Source organism: Hyperoodon ampullatus, assembly GCF_949752795.1.
Source record: "Hyperoodon ampullatus genome assembly, chromosome: 16".
Lineage (NCBI taxonomy): Eukaryota > Metazoa > Chordata > Mammalia > Artiodactyla > Ziphiidae > Hyperoodon > Hyperoodon ampullatus.
The window spans coordinates 62,764,855-62,792,183 of record NC_136929.1 but is presented as its reverse complement, the minus strand read 5'-3'; the positions used below and the strand labels follow the sequence as shown (position 1 = coordinate 62,792,183).

Here is a 27,329-nt window from a genome sequence, read left to right as displayed (position 1 = left end):
TAACTAGGCATTTGTTGCCTCATGACTAAATATCTACCTTAGAAAACAAATACTGAATGAAGAGCAACAGGCAAGGAACAAGAAAGGAGCCAGGTGTGGCTTAGAGGCTGCTGGGACTGAGAGAGCAACTAACCAGAACCAACAAAACAGCTAGAACCACATGACAGCAAGATGCCATTAACTGCAAATGTGGGAGAGGTCGGTCTGGGGTAGAAGCTTCATTGTGGCTGAGTTAAAGGAAGGTTTGTGCTTTGGGGAGCAGTAGCCTCCTCGGCATGAGAGAAGGGAAGACATAAGAGCTCGGGGGAGAGCTCCATGGGCCAGCAAGCAGCACATTCACATCCTTCTCTAGTCCCAGCCAGTGAGCATCTCTCCGCGTCCCATTCCCCCAATTCCATGTTTGCAAGGAAGCCTGGGGATTCTCTTAGCCTAGTCCGTCTCCCATGGTAAGCTGTTCATAAGGGCTCTCCTTTCTTCTAGAAGTTAAGAAGAGTTCTGGTACAGAATCAACCGGAATGAAAAGTTCATAGACTCTTCCCCACCCGTTGGGAAGTGTTAATAAAATTAACCACCATCCTCTGCATTGGAAAGGACCAGTCAAGCTCTTAACTCAGGGGTGGATGAAATGTATGTAGTGCATTGAATGGCCACGCTGCAGGGTCAGGAGGGGATGGTGTCTGAGAATTACTGCCGCACACGCAGGGAACTCTGTCCTGGGGCCTCGCCAACACAGCCCTCAAGCCTGAGGCCGGGCCCCTGCACGGCTAGCCCAGTGAATCAGAAGAGACTCAGCTGCAGCCTAGGGTGTGCCAGTCCTGGAGTAAGTTAGAGACCCTGCACGTGACTGCAGAGGAAATGGGGAAGGGAAGATGTGCCTCAAGGAGCTACATCTAACGTCCCCTTGGCTCCTGCCACCAGATTCTTGACCTTCCACTAAAGGCTTGTAACCTGCCGTGGCCCTGTAGCTGCTTTAGCTCTCACGCTTCTTTCCCCTACAGCCCCAAACAACAGGCGCACGTAGCAGAAGTTAATAAAACCAACATACACTTAGTAAGCACTCACTACAGACAAAGGAGATACTATATGAGGCACTTCGGGCTGCCAGGGTGGAAAGATGGGCAAGACGTGGGCGTGCAAAAAGGGTAGAGAAGACACAACTTCGAATAGCTGGAAAATAACGTAAAGCAACTTAGTCCCTAAAAGGAACACAAAGGGCTATAAGAACTCCTGAAAAAGCAGGAGACTACTTCAGGCTGGGAGGGCAAAGGGACTCCAGGACAAGGGGCCCTTGTGAGCACGTGGGTGTAAAGTATAAACAGGCTGGGAAACGGCAAACAATCCAAACGCCTTAGAGCGTGTGAATGCACACAGTGGGAGAAGCGGTTGGAAAAATCCTATCTAGATTGGCAGTGCCAGGTTAAAACATATTTGTTGCCATTGGCAGTCAGAAGCCATTATGGATTTTGAGCGTGAAATGGCATGATTCGAGCTGGGCTTCAATAAGTTGATGTATTACTTATAGCCTATGGCTATCTTTTTTACTTTCTTGTGTTGCTTGAGTTTGGCAGAAAAGTATGAATGGATAAGGCTGAGTTCTTTGATCCCAAATGAAATGTCTAGAGCCAGCAGTTACAGTGTTCTGCTAACTAAGCCAAGGGTATCAGCTTTCATCACTTCACCCAAAGAAAACTCTCCTTCATGGCCACATCCACATTTACTTAAGAATTCCCAACCATCTCTCACTTGGGTTTGAGGGGCCGTATACAAAAGGCAATCCAAATGAGAAGCTGTGCACAGGATGGGAAGTAATGGGCTTTGCAGTCTGAAAGATCTGCATTTGAGTTCTTAGTTCAAACAGTTAGTTTCCCTGAACCTCGATTTCCCAGTCTATAACATGGGAATCATAATGGTGCCCACTCATTGCGTTATTCAGAATATTATATTAGATAATGAATGCAAAACCCTTAGCAGGATTCAACAAAGTCTAGAATGTTGTAAACTCTATAGGATAAATGGCCTGGTTTCTGCAATAAACAACTTACAAGGAAGAAAAAAAAAGAGAGGTGGGAAACCTATCAAGTAAAAGAGACTTAAGGAGACATAGCAACCAAATGAAACGTGTGCCCTTGTTTGGATCCTGACTGAAACAAACTAAGTTTTAAAAAGATTTTAAGATAATTATGGAAATTTAAACGAGGACTAGACATGTGATACTATTAAGGTATACTATTGTTAGATATGTCAATGGTTTTAAGGGGTTTTTTTTTTTTTAGAGTCTTTATGTTAGATGTCATATTAAAATGCTTAGGGGATAAGATGATCTGATGTCTGGGATTTCCTTCAAAATAATCCAAGTTTAGTGTGAAAATGAAGTGTGTGTGTGTGTTTGTGTAGAGTGGGGAGGGAATGAATGGTTGGCTACATGACGAAATGATTGCTGAAGCAGTGTGATGAATAGAAGGGGGTTTATTGTATGACTGTCTTGACTTTTTATGAAAAAGTCCAGGATAAAATGTTTTCAAAGGGGAAAAAAAAATAACATATGAGTCACATGGGTTGTCTGAGTATTAAATGAGACAATATATGTAAAAGTACAATAGTGTCTAGTATAAAATAGGTTTTTGAAAAATGTTACTTTTCCCTTTCCTTTCTCTTTTGAAGTGCAGCCCCCCTCCCACCGACTCTGTCTCTGTCTTTTTCTGTCACTGTCTGTCTCTCCCTTACACATGTGCACGCCCATGCGTGCGCGCACACACACACACACACACACAATATTCTACAAGGGCTGAATTGCCCTAATAGGGGTTTGTGAAAGACTCAGTTCCTCTTTACATGGAAATAAAAGGCTAGTGACTTCAGATCATCTTCAGGGGTCTGAAACCTTAGGAATCGGACCTTCCTACCTTGGGAAGGGAATCAACTCCTGAACTCTGCAAACAATAACCAAATAAAATGGAAAGCAGGGTGCTCTGGGGAGACCTCAGTGCTTGCAAAGCCAAGCAACACCTGAGGCAGGGCTCCTGGCCTATGGAAGGGATCAAGGCCTGTCACGGGGCACCCAAGGAGAAGACCACCCAAGGGGAAGATCACCCAAGGGGAAGATCACCTAAGGAATCACCCAAGGAAGGGAGTCTAAAATGAAACCAGGTAACAGATGCCAATCTTAACCTAATTACCGAGAGTGACCCCTTTCAAAGAAAGAACACTTACCTGAGAAGGAGTTTCTACTCCCTGATGTTTACTGCTGATGGATTTATCCGTTCGTCGTTCTCCAAAATAATTAAGGCTGTCCTATAAAAAAGGGGACAGTCCAATCATGGGTCATCTGCACGTCCCTTTCCTGTATAAGGCATTTTGAAGTTTCTAAGGCCACATGATTTCCTTAAGTCAGCGGTCTTTGGGCAGAGGCTATACCCGAAATAACAGAATTAACAAAGCCACATCAAGGCCTACTCTCATTCAAAGATGCATAAAGACGGGCAACTTTAGAGCTGGAAGACTTTGGAGATAATCTGGTCCTTCTTCCTATCTTTCTAGTTTACAGATGGAGAAGATTAGGACCAAAGGAAAACCAAGTGACCTGCCATGGAGATGCATGCAGCCTGTCAGAGACAGCAAAGGCCTGAGCACTGGCCTCTGGCTCTGTCTAGGGCTCCAGACCAACAGCCTGCAAACTTTATATATTTACTGATTTTGCCCACGCCACACAACTTACGGGATCTTAGTTCCCTGACCAGGGACTCAACCCTCGGCAGTGAAAGCGTGCAGTCCTGACCACTGGACCTCCAGAGAGGTCCCTCAAACTTTTTATTTTTAAAGCTACAATCCACATTCATAAACCTGGGAGATACACACACACACATACACACGCACTCCCTCTCTCACACACACACAGAACTGAAACAAGTTTCACAAACAATACTTACCTTTTGATACTTCCTATTCTAATCGATTCCATTTTATTTAAAAAATGCAAGTGACAACCCAATAAGTTGATTTCACAACTCACTGATAAACTGATCCATAGTGTGAAAAACACTGTCCTAGAGCATCCATTTTCCTAACCTGTGTGTCTCAAATTTGAAATAAAGAAGGTGGTGGAATCAGGGTGCTGGGCCCAGATCAGAACCCCCAGCGTCTCTTATCTGGGCTGCAGGCTGAGAGGGAAGCAGAGTGGCTGACAGCGTGCCCTCTAAGAGGTGACTTTTCAGTGAGATCGCGGCAGAAACAGAGTGGGAACCCTTCTTTAAGACATAGCAACAGCACATCCTGTCTTCTCAGGAATTTCCAGAGGGCACAGGTCCCACAGATGTTGACTGTGCAAAGATATAACATCCAAGAGAGACTTTGTTCCGAGTTGGAAAACGATGCCTTTTACCTCCCTAGCACTTGCAAGGATGTTCAAGGTCCTTTAGAAAATTTCCCTAACCCATCTTCTTCTTATTCTCGTGAGAAAGGAGGAAGGCCTGGAGCTGGTGGGATTATGTCAGAGCAGTTCTGGGTCTGGGGGAGGCAAGTCAAGCTTCTGTATTGCTGAGGGTTTTTTTGCACTTTCACAACTTGACCTCACTCATTTCACATTAATCTGGACTCTGTTGTGTCCTGTCTTTATTTAAAATATTCATATTGTATCCACGATGGATTTTTTGGCATTAACTTAGATTTTTTCAATGCTGCACTGGAATATTATTTAACTTAATTACTGAGATTTTTGGCATTCCCTTAAATTTTGTGTCCAAGGTGAGCGTCTCACTGACCTCACCCTCCATCCCGTCCCAAAGAGGCCCTGAGGTCAGTTACTAACTAGTGCCAGTTAAACCAGAAAGTATCCAAACCAGGCTTTCTAATAATCACCTCTCCAATTACAACTCCATTAAGTACCATGACTCAGGAATCATGTTACCATCCCACCAATGAGGTTTCAGAGCTAGCAGATTCAATCAGCCTAAGACAGCATTGGTAGGAGCATCTTTCATACCTCTGCGGTTGCAAATATTTCACTGGCAAGAAGGTAGGCACAGACCATAGTTCCAGTTCTTCCTAGAAAAGAAGTTAGTTCATGAACCATTGCTCATGGCAGTACTTGCTATATAACTATGCTCACAAGTATTTAGAGTTCATTTTGGATTGATTTTCTTCCACTCTGAAAGTGCTGGCTCAAAATATTTCAATTCAGAGATAGACAAAGCCCTTACACTGCTTGCTCTGAGCTTCTACCTGGAGTTCTGTGCTAATTGTGTGCATGGGTGTGCACGTGTATGTTGTTCTGAGTCTTGACCCCTGGAGGCTGCAGTAACAGGCAGAGGCAATGAGCTCTGCTCCAGGACTCTAAAGCTAAAGAGATACCTACCAGTTAAGAGCTAATTACACACCCTGCTTTCCTACTAATGTAAATAAAAGAAACTATAAAAGATCAAACATGGACAGAACCCAAAACACCACGGAGCATTTGCCATACCTATTATTCCTTCCATTTTAGTTACAGTGTTTTTTATGCTACAACACATCTTAAAGTAGAAAGAACAGAATAATGAGCCCCCATATACCTGTTCCCCAGATTCGATAATTATCAGATTGATTGTTAGACTTGTTTCTTCCTTTTCTTCCCTCATCCTTCTTTCCCTCCCCCTCTCTACACGCACCCCAGCCCCCCCACCAGCATGTTAAAGCAAATCCTTGATTTCATGTCATTTTATCCTCAAAGTCTCATGGTTTCTTTCCAATTTATATTTTTGTCCTGCCATAGGAAATGTGAGTTAAAAAGTACATTGCATCTATTCTTTCTACAATGATCTGTAGCTTTTGTCTTAGCCAGTATATGCTGAACTTTATTTTATGTAATTCCAAACTTATCCTTTTACCTTAAGATGCACTCTATTTTCTATTCTACCCTTTTAAAAACATGAACCACTAAATTTATTTTGCAACCCATAGTTTGAAAAACAATATTCTAAGCCAAGTACTTCCAAAGAGGACTTTGTACCAACCTGTGCTCTGATAAGTAAAAGCTTCTTGCTAAAGGAGGCTACTGACCATTAACAATCTAGCTCTCTAGCTCTCTAGTATGGATGGTTAACATTTCAATTCTGGAGGACATCTCTGAGTCTTTACAGCCCTTATATATTCCCATTTGAAAAAAAACTTGCAGATTCATGTCCCAGTGGCTATGGATAAGCACAACCACAGACAAAGTAGATGCCCTCTCATCCAGTCAAGTCAGGTATGCAAGGAATCATTAAAATGATTTACACCTGTCTTCAGTATTTTAACTTAAAACATAAACATATATTCATTCACTAAACTTTTGCTACTGGACAAAGGTTTTAAGTTTTTAACTATGATGAAAGGAATCTACCAAAATACCTACCAGGTATATCATATTAATGATGAAATGATGATAACATTCCTCTTCAAGCCAGGAACTAAACAAAATGTCCACTATTCACTGCTTCTATTTACTACATGGCTTAGCCAGTATTGTAAGATAAGAAAAAATGTATAGGGATAAAAACAGAAGAAACAAACTCTCATTATTTGCAGACTAGAAAAGTCCAAGTAAATCTATAGGCTAACCCCTAAAACTAATGAACGAGTTCAGGAAGATACAAGGTCAACACTACGAAAAAAGCAAAAACTGATAGCTAAATAAGGGATGTCGGTTGAAACCTTTAGAGAAATTACTAAGGAATATAAAAAGAGTATATGACTTCCAAGCAAATGGCGGGGGTGGGAGGAAGGAATTATGCTGCAAAGAATTCAAGCAAACCAAAATAAAATATCAGTAAGGATATAGAAGATTTGAATAAAACAATTAACAAACAACCTAATGGGCACATAGAGAACACTGTTCAGGACAACGCATAATACACTTTATTTTCAAATGCACAGAAAACATTTGATAAAATTGACCAAATTCTGGGCGATAAAGCAAGTCTAAATAAGTCTCAAAGAACTAAAAAAATGCGTATGTTCTCTGACCACAATGCAATACAACCAGAAATGAATAACTAGAAGATAATTACAAAATCCCCATGTTTGAAAATAAGACAGTATATTTCTATAGAACCCATGAGTCTAAGAAACAAGCACAATGGAAATTAGAAAATATTCTGAACTAAATAATAATGAATATACATAAAAACTTGTGTGATGAAGCTAAATCTATTCTTAGAGGGAAATTTATAGCCTTAAACGCTCACTAGGAAAGAGAAAGGCTGAAAATCTGGGTTAAGCATCCATCTCAAGAAGTTAGGAAAAAGACAGCAAATTAAACCAAAGAAAGTGGAAGAAAGGAAACACTAAAGGAAATGATGAAATAAAAAACAAATAATAGGGAAGATCAGTAAGGCCAAAACACTTGGTACTTTGAAAGGACTAATAAAAGTAGTAAATTCCTGGTGAGACTAATCAAAAGAAAAAAGAGAGAGGGCACCAAAAATAGCAATGTGAGGAATGAAAAAGGGAACACCACTGTAGACATTAGAATAAGATATTTTAAGACAATTTGATGCCAAGACATTTGAAAATTTAGATAAAATGAACAAGTGCTTGGGAAAATACCCAAAATGTGCAGAAGAAATAAAATTATAAATAATCCCATATCTAATAAAGAAATTGAGCCATACTTTAAAAACTTCCCCACAGAGAAACTAAGGCCAATTCCCCCACTGAGGCCAATGTTGCTTTACGACTGAATTCTACCTTACATGTAAGGAAAAAAAACGTCAACTTATACAAACTCATCCAGAGACTTAAAAAAAAAAGAGTAAGTACAACTTAATTTTGGTTTATGAAGCCAAAATTTGAAAACTATAGTCACTCTTACTCATGACATAGATACAAAAACCCTTAAGAAAATATTAGCAAACAGAATCCAGCAATTTATTAAAAAAATAATAGAGCACAACAAAATTGTGCTTATTCCAGGAATTCAAGGTTAGTTTCCTACTTTATGATCAATGTAATCAACCAGATTAATAGAATGAAGGTAAGAAATCATATTATTTTAAAGACACAGAAAAAGCTTCCAATAAAATTCAACATTCATTCATTATAAAAACTCTTAGCAAATTAAAGGAATGTCTTAATCTGATAGAGAATATCTAACACTGACACACACCGTAAAGTAATTGATGAGATGCTGAAAGCTTTTCCTTTCAGAGCAGGAGAACAAGGATTCCTGCGATCATCCCATATAATTCAACACTGTACCAAAGGTTCTAGCCAGTGCTAGGGAAAAAAAGGATTGAAAAGGAAGAATTTAGTTCATTATTTCATAGGGTATCATCATGTGCCATAAAATTCAAAAGAATGTACAGACAAGTTAATAGAATTAATGAAAGAATTTAGTTGTTTGCTGATTGCAAGGTTAGTAAAATCAACTGCATTTAGAGCATCAAAAAAAACCATTTAGGACATAAAAATTTCCAAGGGATATAATTTATAATAGTTAAAATATCAAAATATCAAATATCTAGGAATAAATCTAACCACACATATACAAGCTTTCTATGCAGAAAATGAAAAGGCATTATAAAGAGAGATTGAAGAAGACTTAACTACGTGAGTGGATATTTCCATTCATGGATTGGAAAACTCAGTATTGTAAAGATTTCAATTCCCCTCTATCTACAGCTTCAATGAAATACCAAAGTTCCATCAGGGCTGTGTGGTGTGTGTGATATGTGTGTGTGTGTGTGTGTGTGTGTGTGTGTGTAACTTGACTAGCTGATTCCAAAATGTATACGGAAATGTAGATGGCCTAAAAAACACAAACAACTGTGAAGAACAAGATGAGTGGACTCCCTTTAAGGGAAATCAGGACTTATTAGAAAGCTAAGACAAGTAAGTGAGTTGTGCTACTAGCACACAGATAGATGAAAAAGCAATGAACAGATTAGAAAGTTCAGAAACAGACCCATGTCCTGCAGAACGGCAAGGAAATGAAATCAGTGTGCTGAAACAATTAGACAGCCATATGGAAAATGATAAAACTTGACCCCTTCCTCACACCACACACATAAATCAATTCCAAACGAAATAAAACTTATATAAGATAATATAGGACTATGTCTTTTTAAACTCAGGGAAAGATTTCTTCATTAGGACACACAACACTAACCTTAAGAAGACAAAGAACAATGTACACTGACTATGTTAGAAAAGAAGTGCTGTTAACCAAAAGATACTCAGAGAGAAATGGCAAATCACACAGCAGAAAAGGTATCTTGGAATACTGTATAATACATATAACAAACCACAGAGTTGAAATGGAGAATATATAATGAATTCCTACAAGTCAATTGGAAAAAAGCAAACAATCCAGGAGAAAAATAGACAAGGAAATTAAACAGATACTTCACAAAAAAGAATATCCAAGGATATCATAATAAACCTATGAAAACGTTCTCAATCTTATTAGTAACCATAGAAATGCAAATGAAAGCCATAATGAGATACAACTACACACCCACCCAACAGCTAAAAATAAAATGACTGAGAAATCCAAGTGTTGCTTAAGGATGTGGAATACTTGGAACTTTCATGCAATGCCAGTGGAGTGTAAATTGTCAACTGTTTTGGAAAACAGATGACATCATTTATGAAAGTTTGAGATTCATTATCCTAAGACAAAACAATTTTAGTCCAAGGTCTACACTCAACAGAAATGTGGGCACATGTGCAACAAGAAAAATGTATTTCATAGCAGCATTATAATAGTAAAAATTGGAACCAATCCAAATGTAATAGAAAAAAGCTTCCTTTTGCAGTAGCAATGTGTCTTGGGATGAATTTAACAAAAGATATACAAGACCATCATGAAGAGAAGTATAAAATATTATTGAAAGATCAGATGATTCAAATAAATAGAAAACTATTCATGTACAGCTCAATAGTGCAAAGTTCTCCATGCTTCTGAATTCGTCTATAGATTCAATGCAGTTCCAATAAAAATCCCAAATATATTTTCATGTAGAACTTGATCAAATAATTCTAAAATTAAATATACAAAGAGTCAAGAGATTTCTGTCTTTATCAAGATATATTATAAAGCTATAAAAATTACAAGAGTGTGGTATAGAAAATTCACAGACAGTCCCAAATGCGTATGGAAACTTGGTATATGACTGAGAAGGGACTACAAGTTGATGGGGACTACATGAGCATGTAATAGATGGTTTTAGGACAATTGTCTATCCGTATGGAAAAAAAATCTCCCTCCCAAAATTCCAATTAAAGACCTAAATGTACAAAGCAAAACTTTACTATTTTATAAGGAGAATATCTTCACCACCTCAGTGTATGGGTGGATTTCTTAAACATGACCAAAATGCACGAACCACGCACACACAGAATATTGATAAACTTCACTACATTAAAAATTAAAACCTTCTATATGACAAAATAAATCATAATCAAATTTAAAAGACAACACAGTGGAAGAAGATATTTGCAATATAAACTGCTAACAAAAAATTAGCACCCAGATTATTTAAAGAAGTCCTATAAAATCAATAACAAAATATTTGGGCTATCATGATATCACTGGTAATGTGCAGACATCAACCAACAAAAAGAAGCAAAACCAAGATGAATGAAAACTTGAAAAAAGGAGCTGCTCTGGTACAGACCAACTGAACACTAGCCTTCCAAACAATCCTAAAGGAAAAGCAATGAAACACACATGAACACAGAATAATGGAAGTCTGCTCTCAGAAAAAAAAAATTAAATTTGAAATGAAGGTCCTCCTTTAAGCAAGGAATTAACCTGATTAAAAGAAAACTAAAGCCAACTCTTAGATTATAATATTTTGGTTGAGCCATATTAAATGGCCTTTTTTTAAAGTAAAAGATGGTCCAAAGAAAGGCAGTTCCACGTGGTTCAACCTCTGTATTCTTCATTTAGGCACAATATTGTAAATGGCCATACATACAGAATATTTTGACCTGTGGAACTAAAGATGGAACTTGCCTACTAACTCATGAGCTTGAAACGACTTTTCAAATAAGACTCAAACTTTATTCTACTCAATTACAGAAGGCAGTTTTAAAGTGTGTTTTCCTGGAATTTAATATAAAAAACTGTTTCACAGCCCAACAAAACCATAATTCCTTATTTGTCAAACATTGTGAAATATGCCTAGATGATTATTAAAAGCCTAAATCTGAATGAGAGAAAACCTGACTCAAGTTAAACTGGTTGAATTGACAACTGGCTTTCCCACCACCCCCATTTTCCCCCCACCAAAATCAACTTCTATGTATCATTACACTGTAAAAACTGCAGTCTAATTTTGGGTCTTTCAAATGGCATTGCTGTTGACACTCTTAACTTTAAAAGGTCCTCACAAAGTTTAAGAACAACCTTAAATAAAATGAAAAGTGCTCTGATGGTTTCGAAAGTTAAACAGTGTTTGTATTTTGGCAAATCAAAAATGAAGAAACACAAAGAGTCAATAAACAAAGGAAAACACACGTAACCTTCCTCAGTTCTTCTATCCCTACTTTCTTCTCTTCTTTACTCTTTCTTCCTTTCCTCCCCCCTTCCTCCCTCTTTCCTTCCCTTCCTTTAGTCTTCACGCTAATATTAAAAAACGTTAACAATGATTAATACCGGTTAATAGCAGAACGTATCTTGTGGGTGTACTTTAATATCTTTTTCAAATTTCTTTAGAAAAAGAGAAAGAAAAAGAAAAACGTTTTTTACCTTTGCCCCCCTTACAGTGAATCACTGTGATGTTTTCCTCATCTTGAGCCATCCACTCTTTTACGTCCTTGGAGAATGCCACCATCTCACTGATTCAAAGTGAAAGATTTTTAGTTGAATGAAAAGACTTCCCAAAAAATCAAGCCCTGTGTATTTAGCCCTCTTCTGACAGCCAGCTTGGCATCCAACTTACCTCAGAGAGGGGACATTGTGATCATCAATCATGTATCGACAGACCCTATCATGGAAGTACTTAGCATCATAAGCTCTTTCACCTGAAATAAATGATGCACGGGTCATATCTCTAACCCTAATAAACACAGTAAATGGTCAAGGTGTAAATAAGTTATACTTTTCTATTAGAAATTCCTCCTCTACCTTTAAAAGGAGTTTTCTGTCTGGCTCCTGCTGCTCTAAAAGAAACGTAAGGGTCTCAAAAATAAAAGTAGAGTAGTGTTTTGTCCATCTTGAGTAACATAAGCCCAAATTATTTGGGTTTAATAGGCCTTACTTGTACTTTTCTAGCAGGCTACTCACTGCATTATCAGAAGGTTACACAGAGCAGAAGCCAACGCGGCCAGCCAAAATACTTGCCTCCTGAAAATGTCCACTTAATATACAGGAAGAGGGTCAGCTGGGCTATAATTTGTTTGCTATAGGGTTTGGGGGGGGTTTCCCATGCAGGACCCTGGTCTCCTCACACCTCATTCCTAGTGGGTTACAGTGTGCATTTGTTGAATTGCCTTCAAAACACAAGCTGGCAGGAAAAAAACAAATATTTTCCAAAACCTACTACCACTAGACCTAACTCTCCTAAAATGGCTCTGCCCCCAGTCTCCTGCCTACCTCACACAGCACTGTGTGCTGTTGCACTTTCTTTTCCTACCAAACAGAGCCAGCACAAGATGGAGACATTTTAAAACTCACTTCCCACCACCCACAAATACCTATGATTAAATGAAATGTAAAAACTAAATCAACTTCTTACATGCAGTGAGTGACCTGTTTTCTATCTAGAGTAGCAAAATATCGAGTCATGTACATACTGCAGAGATTGTAGACTCGGTAGTGGTTTTGATGCTTGGTATCCAGGAACCGTACAACTTCCTAGAAAAGATGGACACATACCTTACATATTCCACACGGCACCAACATAAGCCTTTTCCTAGGACTAACCTAAAATGAGTATCACCATTTTATTCACTGGTCCGTCACTTAGCACCTTTCAGGGGAGACTCAGGGAATAAAAAGGTACATACATTCCAAGTCATATCTAACCCACTGATGGTTTGCAAATAGCCCACAAAAGTTGGGATGACTACTCTGATTAGCCTCTACTCTAAATACACATTGTTTAAAGCTACCAGAGAAGGAAGTTAGGTGGTTAACAAGCTTTAAGAAAATTGTAATTTGTCCTAAAATTTGTATGGAACCACAAAAGATCCTGAATAGCCAATCTTCAGAAAGAAGAACAAAGCTGGAGTTATCATGCTCCCTGATTTTAAACTATACTATTGATACAAAGCTGAAGTCATCAGAACAGTAGGGTACTGGCACAAAAACAAACACATAGATCAATGGAACAGAATTGAGGGCCCGGGAAAAAACCCACACATATATGGATAATTAAGTTATGATAAAGGAGCAAAGAACATACAGAAAGGATCGTCTCTTTAATATATGGTGTTGGGAAAACTGGACAGCCACATGCAAAAGAATGAAACTATACCACCATGTCACTCCATACACAAAAATTAACTCAAAAAGGATTAAAGACTTGAATGTAAGATGTGAGAACATAAAATTCCTAGAAGAAAACATAGCTGGTAATTTCACTGACATTGCTCTTAGTGATGTTTTTGTGGATCTGACTCCAAAGGCAAGGGAAACAAAAGCCAATGTCAACAAATGGGACTACATCAAACTAAAAAGCTTCTGCATGGTGATAAAAACCATGATCAAAATGAAAAGGCAACCTAGTGAATGGGTGAAAATATTTGCAATTTATATATCCAATAAGGGGTTAATATCCAAAATATATGAACTATACAACCTCAAAACAAAAAAACAACCCAATTAAAAAATGGGTAGAGGACCTGAATAGACAAATTTCCAAAGAAGATATACAGAGGGCCAATGGGCACAACAAAAAATCTTCAGCATCGCTTATCATTAGGGAAAAATGCACATCGAAACCACAATAAGATATCACTTCATGCTTATTAGAATGACTATTATCAAAAGGGTAAGAAATAACAAATGTTGGAGAGGATGTGGAGAAAAGGGAACCCTCAAACACTGTTGGTGGGACTGTAAATTGGAGCAGCCACTATGGAAAACAGCATGGAGATGACCCCCAAAATTAAGACTAGAAATACCCTATGATCCCAGCTATTCCACTTCTGGGTATTTAGCCAAAGAACACAAAAAAACACTATAATTCCAAAAGATATATGCACCCCTATATTCAATGCAGCAGTATTAACAACAGCCAAGATATGGAAACAACCCAAATGTCCACTGATGAATGAATAAAGATGTGATAAATACACGTGCATGTGCGCGCACACACACACACACACAAATGAATACTACTCAACCATAAAAGAATGAAGTCCTGTCATTTGCAACAACATGGATGGACCTTGAAAGTATTATGCTAAGTGAAATTGTCAGGCAGAGAAAGACAAACACCATACAATTTCACTCATATGTGAAATCTAAAAAAATAAAACAAATGAACAAACAAAAGCGAACAAAACCAAACACAGGTGCACAGAGGCACTCCCAGACGAGGACACAGAGAGGAGGTAGCCATCTGCGAGGCAAGACTCTTTGAAGCATTTTTGAACTGCCATGTAAGCATTACTTTCACAGAGTCTTCTCAGACTGGTAGCCAAAGAGGAAGCCAGAGAGTTTCCAAGTACCTATTGCTGCTGACTTTGAAATGGAGGGGAGCATGTGAGAGAATCAGAGAGAGCTGGGAGTCACCCCATCCGAGTCTTCAAGGAAATGGGAACTTAGTCCACAACCACAAGGGACTGAAAAATGAGCTCGGAGTCAAGTGCCACAGTGTGTGGTCACTACTTTGGAGTGGTCTGGAAAGACAGAGGACAACGTGATCAAGAGTGGGAACACTTTAAAGCTGAGCTGAAGTTTGAGATAACTTATGAAGCAGAGCCAGATTTGGAAGTTTATATGTTCTCCAATATAATAGACATTGACTATCTGATTTTACTCCAACTATTTAGAAGTGGTTCACATTTCTGGGCAGGTTTCTGTATTATTGAGGATGTTTATGGCACAAGTAACAGAAAAACAGGCTAACAGTGGCTTCAACCATAAGAACATTTAGTGTTCTCTAAAGGGGAAATCTGGAGGAAGTTGATGCTAGGATTAATTCAACAGAATGATGACGTCAGGGCACTGGATAGGCATCTCTGTAATTCTTTTTTGTCCTTTCCTTGTGGTCATTAGGTGACTGAAATAGCTCTAAGCAGCATGTCCTTATATGAGAATGTTCAAAGCAGAAAGGAACACAGGAAAACAAAAGGCTGGATTTTGTAAAAGCTAAGATGTGCCCAGTGCCGGGAGATGAACCATGATAGATCTAAGCTTGCTGAGAGATTCTAGGGGAGGAAAATCTTTTCTAGAAGCTCCCAGCAGAATTTCTTTTGTATTATATTAGCCAGAATTGTATCATATGTCCCCGACTAGTCCATTCACTGGGAAAGGGGAACTGGATTGCCATAACTGGCTTAGACCTATCATGATTTATTTCCTGGGCCTAGGAACATTTTAGCAAACAAAATATTTCAGAAGGAAGTGGAGTAAATGGCTATGGGGTAAATAAAAAACAATATCTGCCACAGCCCTGGAGCTAATCTCATATTGGACATGCTTTGCACCAGAATCTAATAGATGCTATTTTTGGTCCCCTCTCTGTCTCTCTCCCCTTTTTCCTCTCCTTCTCCTACTTCTTCCTTTTCTCTTTTACTTTTATACCCATGCATACAAACATGATCATAAACATGTCACCTTTAAACACATTGAAAACCTGTATTTAAATAAGGCACCAAGGGAGTGGGGCAGCACGAATTCATTTTTTGCTTGGCTCCGTCCCATGTGCCTTTGTATGTCAGATAGTATTCACATTTTATGAAATTGCCCAATTAGAATCCCCTGTCGTTCACGAATTTAAACCTGAGATCCTTTAAAATGAAATATATTGAGTAGTGGTAACAACTTCTAATCAGTCATGAATCAAATGCAGACAGATGGACTTATTCTTCCTATCCATGGATCCCCAATCTTCATTTTACCCCATCAAATATTAGGGCAGCAGTTACCAAAACATTGTGACTTAATATTTTAACCACTGAGAAAGCAGTGTGACTTATGTTTACTGCGGGTATCAAACTACAGAAGAAGTCACATTAAATCATATTTTAAGGCATCAGGCTATAAATTATTTTTTCTTCCTGAAGAGCTTTGTTCCCAGAGAGGCTAAATGCTCAGACAAAATAAATGTAAATAAACAGCCAGAATCAACACAAAGAGGTTTAGACAAAATGCTTTTCTTGAGTTGGGAGGGTGAGGAAGGGTGAAACACTAGAGTGCACATTATGACCTAATGTTTTATTCATGAAGCATTCTCAGCTCAAACTTCTGAGACATGTAGAGATACTGTACTTTCTATACCATAACCTCATTTACTGAAGATGTAAATGTGGATTCCTATAACATTTCTGGCCTTTTTAACTACTGGCTTTGTTTTGGTGACATTATAACGAGATGCTTTCCTCTTTAAGTTAGGAAAACTTTACCATTCACACTGATTTCTGCATTAACTTGCAAGACAAAATTTTCTGCTGGAACACTAAATTTAGCTTAACACATATATTTAAATCTATTGACCCAGATTTTTCCTTTGGTTTGTTTAATTGAAGATCCTTAAGCAACTGTCTCTTTTATTTTAGAGTAATAATTTCGATATTGTATTAGAGTTAGAAGGGACCTTACACATCACCTAGTTCATTTCCTTTATTTTTCAGATGTGAAAAGAAACTGAGTCTGAAGGAGGTTAAGTGACTTGCCTAGTGTCACACAATTAATTAGTGGCAGAGTTAGGGTCTGTAAACCAGCATGTCTGACTTCAAAGTCCATAATTTTTATGCCATACGTGATGCCTCATCTACAGTAACTTTTACCATCATGTTAAAGTAGTATTAAATACATTGGAATCATATAGCCCTGTTAAGATCTTGCCTTCCCCAGCCCTGATTAGATACAGGAAATAAATACATCCAGTTGAGCTTTCAGCCAGCCCAGAGAAACAGAGACCACATAGCATAATAATTATGAATATGGGCACTGGAATAAAGCCAGATCAGGGTTCCAATTCTGGCTCTGCAACCTACTTACTACATATAAGAGCAAGTTGCTTAACCTTTCTGGGTCTCTCTTTCCTTGTCTATGAAATGGGGATAAAATTCTCTTCATAAGATTGTTGCTTGAAGAAGTAAATACACATAGAACATTTGGAGTCTGGAAAGCTCCCAGTAGGTTCTAATTCATTACTTTTTATCTCATTTGCTGAGCCAAACATAATCAGAACAGCAGGTTCTGCTCTGATTAGGGTTCAGTCACAAGACCAGTAAGTCTGGTCTAGAATCAGTTTTGCTGCCAAAGAAGTAATAATAAGGAATGTTTGCAACTTGTTTTTCTTTTCTATTCTTTTTTTATTTTTTTCTTTTAATTGTCTTAAATGTAATATTACCTTTTTTCTTCTATTTTTCCTCTTTTTAAAAATTGGAAAGAAAATGTGTATTAGATATTTATTAGGAGAAGAAATCAGACTTATAGTAGGTACTGGAGAATGATAATCTGAATATGAATAATTGAGGATACCAGGGGGGTTGTAAGTCTTTATATGTTTAGAGCATCTGTGAAAAATGCTGTGGGAAATATAAAAGATGTATCAAATATAAAATTGCCTTCTAGAACCTTTAAAAAAAAAAAAAAAAAAAAAAAAAAAAAAAAAAAAAAAAAAAAACCAAACACAGATACAGAGAACAGATTACTGGTTACCAGAGGGGAAGGCGTTTGGGGTGTGGCTGAAATAGGTAGAGGGTCAACTGTATGGTGACAGATGGCAGCTAGACTTGTGCTGGTGATCACTTTGTAGTGTATACAGATGTTGAATTTTAATGCTGTACTCCTGCAACTTGTACAATAAAAAAGAGAGAGAATGGGGTGGGGAGGGAGAAAGGGAGGAAGGGAGAGAACAAGGAAGGAAGGAAGGAAAGAAGGGAGGGAGGAAGGGAGGAATGGTTTTTGCCTCAGAGCACAGTGAGCAAAGAGGCTTTACAAACTTACAGCATGATGAGGACAAAATTCACAGTGACTCTGACATCTGGATCAGGAGCTCCTCAGTGAGCCGTATAGAAAATAAACATCCAAATGAATATGGTCTGGGAGCTGAGGGACATGGGGTTAAAAAACTCAAGTTTGACAAAGAAGGTGAAGTCAGAGATGACCAAACAACTTCTAGTCACACTTCTTCAGTTATGACAGAAGAAACAGAAGAACCAGCTTCATCGAAGAAGAAAGACAAAGAGAAGAGGATGAAGAGGAAGAGTGTCTTGAACGACAGAAATGGGGCTTCCCTGGTGGCGCAGTGGTTGAGAGTCCGCCTGCCAATGCAGGGGACTTGGGTTCGTGCCCCGGTCTGGGAAGATTCCACATGCCGCGGAGCGGCTGGGCCCGTGAGCCGCGGCCGCTGAGCCTGCGCGTCCGGAGCCTGTGCTCCGCAACGGGAGAGGCCGCAACAGTGAGAGGCCCACGTACCGCAAAAAAAAAAAAAAAAAAAAAAAAACAGAAATGATTCCAGAAAAAAAAAATTCAAGAGAAAGAATCTGATGATGCCTTAACTATAAATGAAGAGAATTCTATGGAAAAGAATCAAGTAGAGGAATCTCATCTGTCTCAGGATGAGACAGATTTACATTCTGAAGACAGTGAAAACAGAGGCCCTGCAAGTAGGATTCCGACTGCCATGAAACAGAAGAACTAGGAGGCTCCAATTCCAGTAGAACTGGAGAGATTCTCTCAGAATCTTCCACAGAAAATGACTATAAAGCCACAGAAGTCACTGATGAACCGATGGAACAAGACTATTTAGAAATACTTACATGCAGTATTTCACACTCAGTTCTACTTTTACACTGTATGAAAGTTCTGTGTAATCAAATGGACCTTTAGTTTTGCACGAGAAGAAGGTTGTAAAATAAAGTACTTCATGGGATAAACCCTGAAAGAGTTGTTCTTGTAGGAGCTGTGAATATCAGCTCCTCTGGGTCCTGCTTACTAAACACTTTTTGGGGAGGGCGGGGGAGGATCTGGTTAGATCAGTGGCTTGTGTATAGATTTTTTTAAAATTTAGAATTAAAGTTTTCAAACTGGAAGGTAATAATTATAATTCTTTTTTTTTTTTTTTTGGAGAGTATCATGCTTAGATTATACATATGTGAAAAGGCTTCTAGTCTTTTTCTAACAGCTCTGGCAGTGTTCATATTTTGGTCATAGTTTCAACATTTACCATATGAATTAAAGGGTTTCATGGTAGTTGTATTATTTATATTTATAAATATAAATTCCATATATGTTCATCTTTTACAGAAACAAGAAAAATTAAAAATTTGCTCCCTTAGAATAATATATGTATATTTACATGTAACATATTTTATAGTGATATATGTTATATGATATAATGTATGTAACATAATACATATCATATAATATAAAATAAAGTAATATAACATATATAACATTATATGCAAATAATATATATAACAGATTTATATACTGTATAAATGATATATAAGTTGTAATTTACATATCATTCATACAAAATATAAATTATATAATATATAAATTATGAATTTATATAAGTTACATAGCTATATACTTAAGTATTATATATTTATGATGTTAATATAGTCATAATATATGCATACGTATATATTATTGTTATATAATTATATGATATGTAATATATAGTTGTATAACTTATACATTAGATAATTATATATAACATAATATATTATATATAAATATAATATATTATTATAAAGGGGAAAATGTTATATTTTTCTGTTTCTATGAGATGAGTTTATATTCTAGATTTATAAATGGAATAATATATTTACATGTTATATAAGACATATACATACAATTTATAATTTATACATGTAATTATATATTATTCTGTATAATATATATTATATATGAGTATACATGTATTATTCTAAGGGGGAAATGTTATATTTTTCTCTTTCTATAAGAGATAAGATATATATGTAATATATATTTATAAATAGAATAATGTATAGTTATACTATATAAAATTTATACACAGTTATATATAACATGATATATATTACATTTACTATATACTAATTTTATATATTACACATTATATATTAATATATATTTAATATATACTAAAATATACATTTTATTTAAATATACACTATTTTAAGAGGGAAATGTATTATATATTATATAATTACATGTACAACTATACATTACCTTACATATGCTCTATAGTATATATAATGTATATTACATATAATTATATACACATTATTCTGAGAGGGGCAATATTCTATTTTTCTGTTTCTGTAAGATATGCATTGGATACTTTTTCTATTGGTAATGATCGAGTCCACATCTTTCAAGGCCGGTTCTTTCTCCTCTAAGTAATTAAACATCCGGTCCTTGTGAAACCATGGAAATTTTAAGTCTGTTGAAATATCAGGTTAAACACGTTCTGAGAGATCTGTTCAAACTCAAATTCTTTTGTATACTTTTGTGGTGCTTGAGAAAAAGACTTCACTATTGGTGAGAAAATGTGCTTTATCTTGGAAATTGTGTTCAAACATTAGCTTACTATTTTGTAGGATTGAATATGCTTAGGAAGCTGATGTGAGACCATCTCAGAAGAACTGGGCAGATTCACAGAACTTCTGCTTGCTTTTCTGAACATTTGTGAATACTACACATTTCTTTCTAACATATTCTAGAGTATGCAAATGTCAATGGTATGAAACACAATTATACTGGAAAAATAAATTAATATGAACTTGAGCTAAATGACTGAAGGTCATATTCACAGATTAAAGTCATGCAAGCTGTACAACTTCCTGTCAAAATTACTGGCTGCCAAATTTATACTTGTTTCTTCAGATGTACCTTTTGTTATTTAGAATTTTTAATTTTCTGTAAAGTAGACTTTTTAAAGTGTAATGTGTTTGCTGCCTTTGTGAAGCAATGTATAATTGTATAATTTCTGTAAGTAAACTGAATGCTTGAGCTTTCAATCAGTATTCTAGAAGCAATAAATATTATTTAGAAAGAACTACTGTACACCCAACAATATTAGATAAATCCCACAGAATTCATTTTAAGCATAAAAAGCTGGTTACAGAAGATGTAGTCTATGATTCCATTTATGTGAAATTCAAGAAAAAGCAGAACTAATCTGTTGTGACACAAGTGAGAAGAGTAATTACCTCCAGTGTGTTGGGGTATTGACTGAAAAAGAGCAAGAAATGGTCTATATTTTGATAGGGGTGTTGGCTGTATATACACCTATATATAATTTTATCAAGATATACATGAGATTCCCACAATTTACAGTAATTTTTATGCCTCAAAGTATAATTATATATACACATACTTATATATAGACATACACACATATACATAATTAGTTTCACTGAGATAGAACAAATACTGTAAATTGCACTAATGTATACACACCCGCACACATATGCAAACTTCTTAAACAATGACTTTTAACTGGCATTTCATAGTAAGCATCACCTGATGTTTGAACTTTATTTAATCTACAGAACCTAAAGCAGTATGGAGCCACTGTAATTTAGGATCTCAATCTAAGAATACACATTTTAGTTCAAGAATTCTCAATCTTCTTCCCTATGACAGACCATGAAAAACAGCCACAATTCACCACAATTCCTGCCTTCCAGAGACGGCATCTGTTGTGTCTGCTTGAATCTGAACTGGGTTTGTAGTTTGCTTGTCCAATAGAATAAGGTAGAAGCCACATTATACTAGTTGAGAGCCAGGGCCTCTGCATTCTTTCGCTTGATGCTAGTGAGGTCCTTGCCACTGCCTTATGTGAACAAGCCTGAGCTAGCCTGTTACAGAATGAGACATCACTTGGAGCCATCCAGCAAGGCCATTTTAGACTAGCCAACCCTCAGATGCCCAGTTGCTGCCCATACATGCATGAGTTAGCTCTGCTGAAATTAGTTAAGCGTGTCCCTGATCAGTTAAGCCCAACTCAAATTCACAAACCACATTATCACGAGCAAAGTAAAGGTTTGCTCTTATAAGTCATTTAAGTTTGCGGGTGATTCATCACACAGCGAAAGCTAATTGATAGCAATCCATGGTAATGTTTTACCTGAAAGAGTAAATTTTTAGGAGAACAACACTGTCATCTCTGGGCCAACATTATCTTACAATTCCACAGTCTAGGTTTACTGAGAAATGTGAGCATTTGTTAGATAAAAACTCTTACCTTAATGGGATTCCTATAGAAAGACTGCTTTCCAGAAGATGGGAATGACATGGCAATAATACGCTCTGGAAGTCAAAACAGTCACTATTAACAAATGTTATACATGGGAAACAATATATGAGAACTCGACTTACATATATAATCAGACTGTTTTCATAGAAGAGAACTTTCAGGATTGAGAATGACAGGAAAAAAGCTAACTAACCCTCAGGGTAATCAACTTTAATATCCAATACTGGATATTAAAGTATCCACTATTTGGACCATTACATTCAGTGTTCCCAAGTCTCAGCTGGTTCCAGCCTTATGCAACAGATTTGCGTTGACTTTAGTCTGGAGGGCCCCCTGTGGTGGGAATTTCTTTCTTATTTAAACACCAAAGAAAAATGAGCAATGTTGGGAACTCCTAGGATGCTTTCCAGTGTTCCCCTGACTCAGAAACCCGAGACCTACAAAGCAATGACTTCATCTCTAGCGTTCTAGGAAGAGAACAGGTCTCTCTGAAATCCTTGGGCCCGAGGATAACTACTAGAACTCAATAAATTCTAAACCAAACAAATGGAGTCAGCTGAAAATCCATTTAACTTCCTATACTATAAGCAAGTAGCCCTGAATGGAGATGAAAATTAAGATTTTTCCATTTGCAGGGTTAAACTCCAAATATGTCACACTATCAGAGTGGCATATGTCTTCATGGATAAAAAATGCTTTAAAAGAACATGCCTCAGACAGGGAAAGAACAAAATTAGCATATAATTACCTACTCACACACAAGAAAAATGTGATGTTAATATAGGCAAATCAAGAGAGAAACTTCACAAACCGGTAATGTAAGTGAGGTCTAAGTCAAATCCATCCTTCTTGTATCGCCGTTTGTTTTCTGAAACCTGAGGGTTTAAAACAATCATTCATTTGTAAAACATGAATCAACATAAAAAAAGAACAATATATAGATATCTACAACCCTTGCCAGGATTTCCTGAAGCACAAACATTTTTTCTGAATCATAAACATATTTTGCCCACTTACCCTCCTCCTGGTCAGCATTGCAAGATGTCTGTTTTGCTGAGCCAGATGAAAAGCTCTTGACAGAAGGGTAAGTCGTAGAGGTAGTAAAAGAATTCTCAATCTAACAATAAAAGATTCATTTTTGCTTTAGAAACAGAGGATCTTGTCAGTATGGACTAAGTTTAGAGCAGTGGCTCTTAACCAGGGGCAAAATTTTGCACACGACCCCCTGGCCCAAGCCTCCCACCCACCCCACCCACCCTGGGCATATTTGGCAATGTTCAGAGACATTTTTGGCTGTCACAACTGCCTGTGAGGGGCTGCTACTTGCATCTAGTGGTTAGAGGCCAGGGATGCTGCTCAGTACCGACGCACAGGACAGCTCCCTTACTAAAAATGTATCTGTCCAAAATACCAGTAGTGCTGCTGTTGAGAAACTCTGATTTAAAGAAAAAGTCATATGGTAGACTCTCAGAATTTGTGGGTTTAACTTCTGTGGGTTAAGACAAGCATTTTCCAGCCTTTTTCCCATCAAAACAGAATTCTTATTCCCCTCTGTTACTCCCATGCGTAACAGGGGTTCACTAGAGCTGTGAACACACATCAGGCAGATAGCAGATGAGTTACTTCCCAAGTGTGTCTCCTACCATCAGGAAGAAACACGATGGCAAAGAACTGATGGTCTGGGCTAGTGCTTCTCTAGCTTGAGTGTGCATACTGATTCAGTAGGTCTAGAGTGGGCCCTGAGGTGTTTGTCTTCTGGTATTTCTGACAAGCTCTTCCCTGATGCTGAGGTGGCCTGTCTGAAGACCATACTGGTTTGGGTTCTTTTCAAAAACTCCAAAAGCTTATCACATCAAGTTTTGTTGGGACCTGAGGGAAAGTCCTGAGAAGCTGGAGTGCAGGAAGTGGCAAGCTATCTGACTAAGGAATAAGCCTAGTGAGCCACCCAACAGCTACATCCTAGAACACTTTTGCTCTTCTTTTTCTCACTGCCACAGTAGAAAGAGGAGGAGAAAGAAAAAAGCCATCGGTGGCTCATACACATTTTGCTTTGACCCCTAACAGTTCTAACTCTGCCTCAGCTTCCGTCATGTTAACTGCCCTGCAAACATTCCACCTCTGTGTTTCTACCCATGTCACCTCGTTTTTCTCTTCCATTTGTGCCTTTTTAGAGAATCATCATTGGAGTCACTCAAATTTTTCATCAACTCACACCAGTACTCTCTTGGTTATAGGAAAACCCAGGAATTTCACGTGTAAGAAATGTGTGGTTGAAGCGCAACTGGGAATTTAGTGGGAATTTCAAAAGGTAGAGAAGTTCAAGTTAGGTACAAGAGGCAAGTCCCCAGTTTCTTCTTTGGGGGCGTCATCTTCTTCACTCAACTAAAGGTACTCAGTGTGGACACCCTTCACTGGTCCCTAAACACCACCATCCTTTAGTTTCCAGATAGAAATTTAACTCAACGTTTCATTTTCAAGCAGCTTATTTAGCACAGAATTAGCACATTCAGAGTTAAAAAGATTACACAAAATGAAAGCCACAGAAAATACTTTTTAAGAAAGAAAAACGTTAAGAGAAGGGAAGCATATGTTTCTTACTTGGGGAAAGTTTTAAGAAACTTGAAGTCATAGAAAATATAAGCAATATTGACCAGTAGAGTCACCACAATAATGGAAGCATCTAAGGAGTTCAACATATCGGAAAAATACCGTCGTACCCTGTAACAAAAAACAAAAAAGATATAAGTTTATGCTTCCCCAAAGAAGAGGTAGGGATATTTTAAAAGCACCCTTAAGATTTCCGGTTTGGGATTTCCCTGGTGGTCCAGTGGGTAAGACTCTGCGCTCCCAATGCAGGGAGCCCAGGTTAGATCCCTGGTCAGGGAACTAGATCCCATGCGCATGCCGCAAGTAAGAGTCCGCATGCTGCAACTAAGAACCAGCGCAGCCAAAATAAATAAATAGTTTTTTAAAAGGAATTCAGCGTTGATGAATGACTTAAAGTGCATTTACTAGACTAGATTAAGGAAAAAAAATATTCAGACTCATTTTATACTTATATAGGACAAAAACATCAATATGGCAAGTAGAGCCATAAGTATAGTAAGAGATATAACCAAACCATTGAACAAGAGGCAAGCATTGCCTGGACACAGCGGGGAGAGAGAGATGGGATGGTGAGCGATGCTATCGGACAATGGAAGCTGAACATGTCACAGCCCTAGAGAAACGGGCTGTGAGAAGTGCATGAAAGGAGCTTGTGAGAGGAAGACGGGTCCACTACTTTGGCCCGCAAACTCATCACCTGGCTTTGCACCCACAGTGGAATCCCAGTGAGCTGGTGTGGCCTCCTCTGTGCAAAGCTGAACTTTCAGCGCTGGCACCTCCTCCTCAACACTAGCTCCTTCAGCCATGGGCACTGGGGCTCCAGGGAAATCTTCTAGTCCTGGGATAGCTCCTTTAGGCTCTGAGTAACCTGGGAGTGGGCAACTGTCCTCAGCTCAGAGGCACGAGGACAGAAATTCAGCCAGAAAGGAGACAAGCATGTTCCGAAATGCTCTGGATGAAGTGAGGCTGGGGACTTTAGTCCCTGACTCGCTCTCCCATAGAGCTTAACACAAGTTTTTGTTCATTTATTTTTAAATGTCTCATTAAAAAAATTTTTTTTGGCCGTGCAGCTTGCAGGATCCTAGTTTCCCGACCAGGGGTCGAACCCATGCCCCCTGCAGCGGAAGCATGGAGTCCTAACCACGGGACTGCCAGGGAAGTACCACAAATTTTTATTTTAACTGAGGTAGGGTTTGCTCATGATCTATTATCTAGTACTTAATATACTGTCAGCTTTTATTTACATTGAACTCAATTAAAATATCAATAGTTATACTTCACATACACATTCCTCTTAATAATGTGCATGTAGACATATTAGCTGCCTGGCCCCATTTTGCAAACCCTTTAAGCTGTACCTGTTGAAGGAACCATCGAGAATACATGGTTTGCAGACTAGAGTGCCAGTTGCAAGAGTAATATTAAAGCTCAGTCTGATAGAAATTGGGATTTGGACTGTTGTTTCTCTTGTGGAGGATGCCTTCAAGGAGAATTATTTTGATAAAAAGGGGCATATTTAGTTAGGTTGACCTGGTCATTACTTGAGATGCTTCTCATAGCAGTACAAAATAGCTCTATGTGCTTTTAAAAAATTAATCATACTTACCCTTCTATAAACACTCGAAGAAAAACGTCCATGAAAAAAAATAAAGCCATAGCTAAAGAAACTGCACGATACTCCAAAGGAATATATATCGTGCTATCAGAGACAAGTATGTCTGTAATGATGAGGGACACATCCACAAAGGTCAGCAAAATTCCAAGTATTCTACAACAAACAAATAAATAAACCAAATAAGGATCAAGTGGTTTTCACATCTATAGGTAGACTAACTTCAGCCCCATGATCTGATATCAAAATGTCATTATTTTGGGTTAAACCGTTCAGTGGTAGGGAGAACTGCTCTTAGAATCTCAACATAAATCACTCTGCTTTCACCCAATAGAAGCAGTTGTTAGGGAAAGAAACTTCCCACTAAACCACTTCATGATATCATGCCCTTTTATATTAAGACACATCAGACCAACACTCCAAGACAGAATAGGCAAACTACATTAAAATGACATGTTTCCACTTGTAAACTCTTCTTAAAATTTAAGAATTTTGAAGGGTCTTCTACCAATTTCCCACAATAAAGTAACCTCATTCACGTTGATATTTTTAAAGAATTGAGTAATAAAAACCAAGTGAAAGCATGACTAACATAAGCCCTTAAAAGACTTCTTTGACCAGTAAGGCTTCTTATCAGTGAGATTATCAACAAATATAAGATTACATATCAATGGATGGTTCTGGCACAGTTCTGGGCACGTAAGAAGGAATTCAATTCAATGAATACATACATAATTGAACTCTAAAGTAACTCCTAAGCCTTTTTCCTATATATGCTC

At 37.8% G+C, this 27,329-nt stretch overlaps 1 protein-coding gene across 1 annotated transcript in view; it reads right to left on the bottom strand.

Moving 5' to 3' along the window:
* Positions 1-27,329, bottom strand: part of LOC307064924 (phosphatidylinositol 3,4,5-trisphosphate 3-phosphatase TPTE2-like) — a gene marked incomplete at both ends in the record, with an annotated part of 90,162 nt that overhangs the window by 23,140 nt on the left and 39,693 nt on the right. Inside the window, 10 exons of the mRNA XM_079721631.1 lie at positions 3,211-3,291; positions 4,979-5,040; positions 11,708-11,796; positions 11,901-11,982; positions 12,754-12,814; positions 22,320-22,384; positions 23,143-23,206; positions 23,349-23,448; positions 24,930-25,049; positions 26,545-26,706. Of these exons, the coding sequence (XP_079577757.1) occupies positions 3,211-3,291; positions 4,979-5,040; positions 11,708-11,796; positions 11,901-11,982; positions 12,754-12,814; positions 22,320-22,384; positions 23,143-23,206; positions 23,349-23,448; positions 24,930-25,049; positions 26,545-26,706 (886 nt within the window). The remainder of the gene's footprint in view (positions 1-3,210; positions 3,292-4,978; positions 5,041-11,707; positions 11,797-11,900; positions 11,983-12,753; positions 12,815-22,319; positions 22,385-23,142; positions 23,207-23,348; positions 23,449-24,929; positions 25,050-26,544; positions 26,707-27,329) is intronic.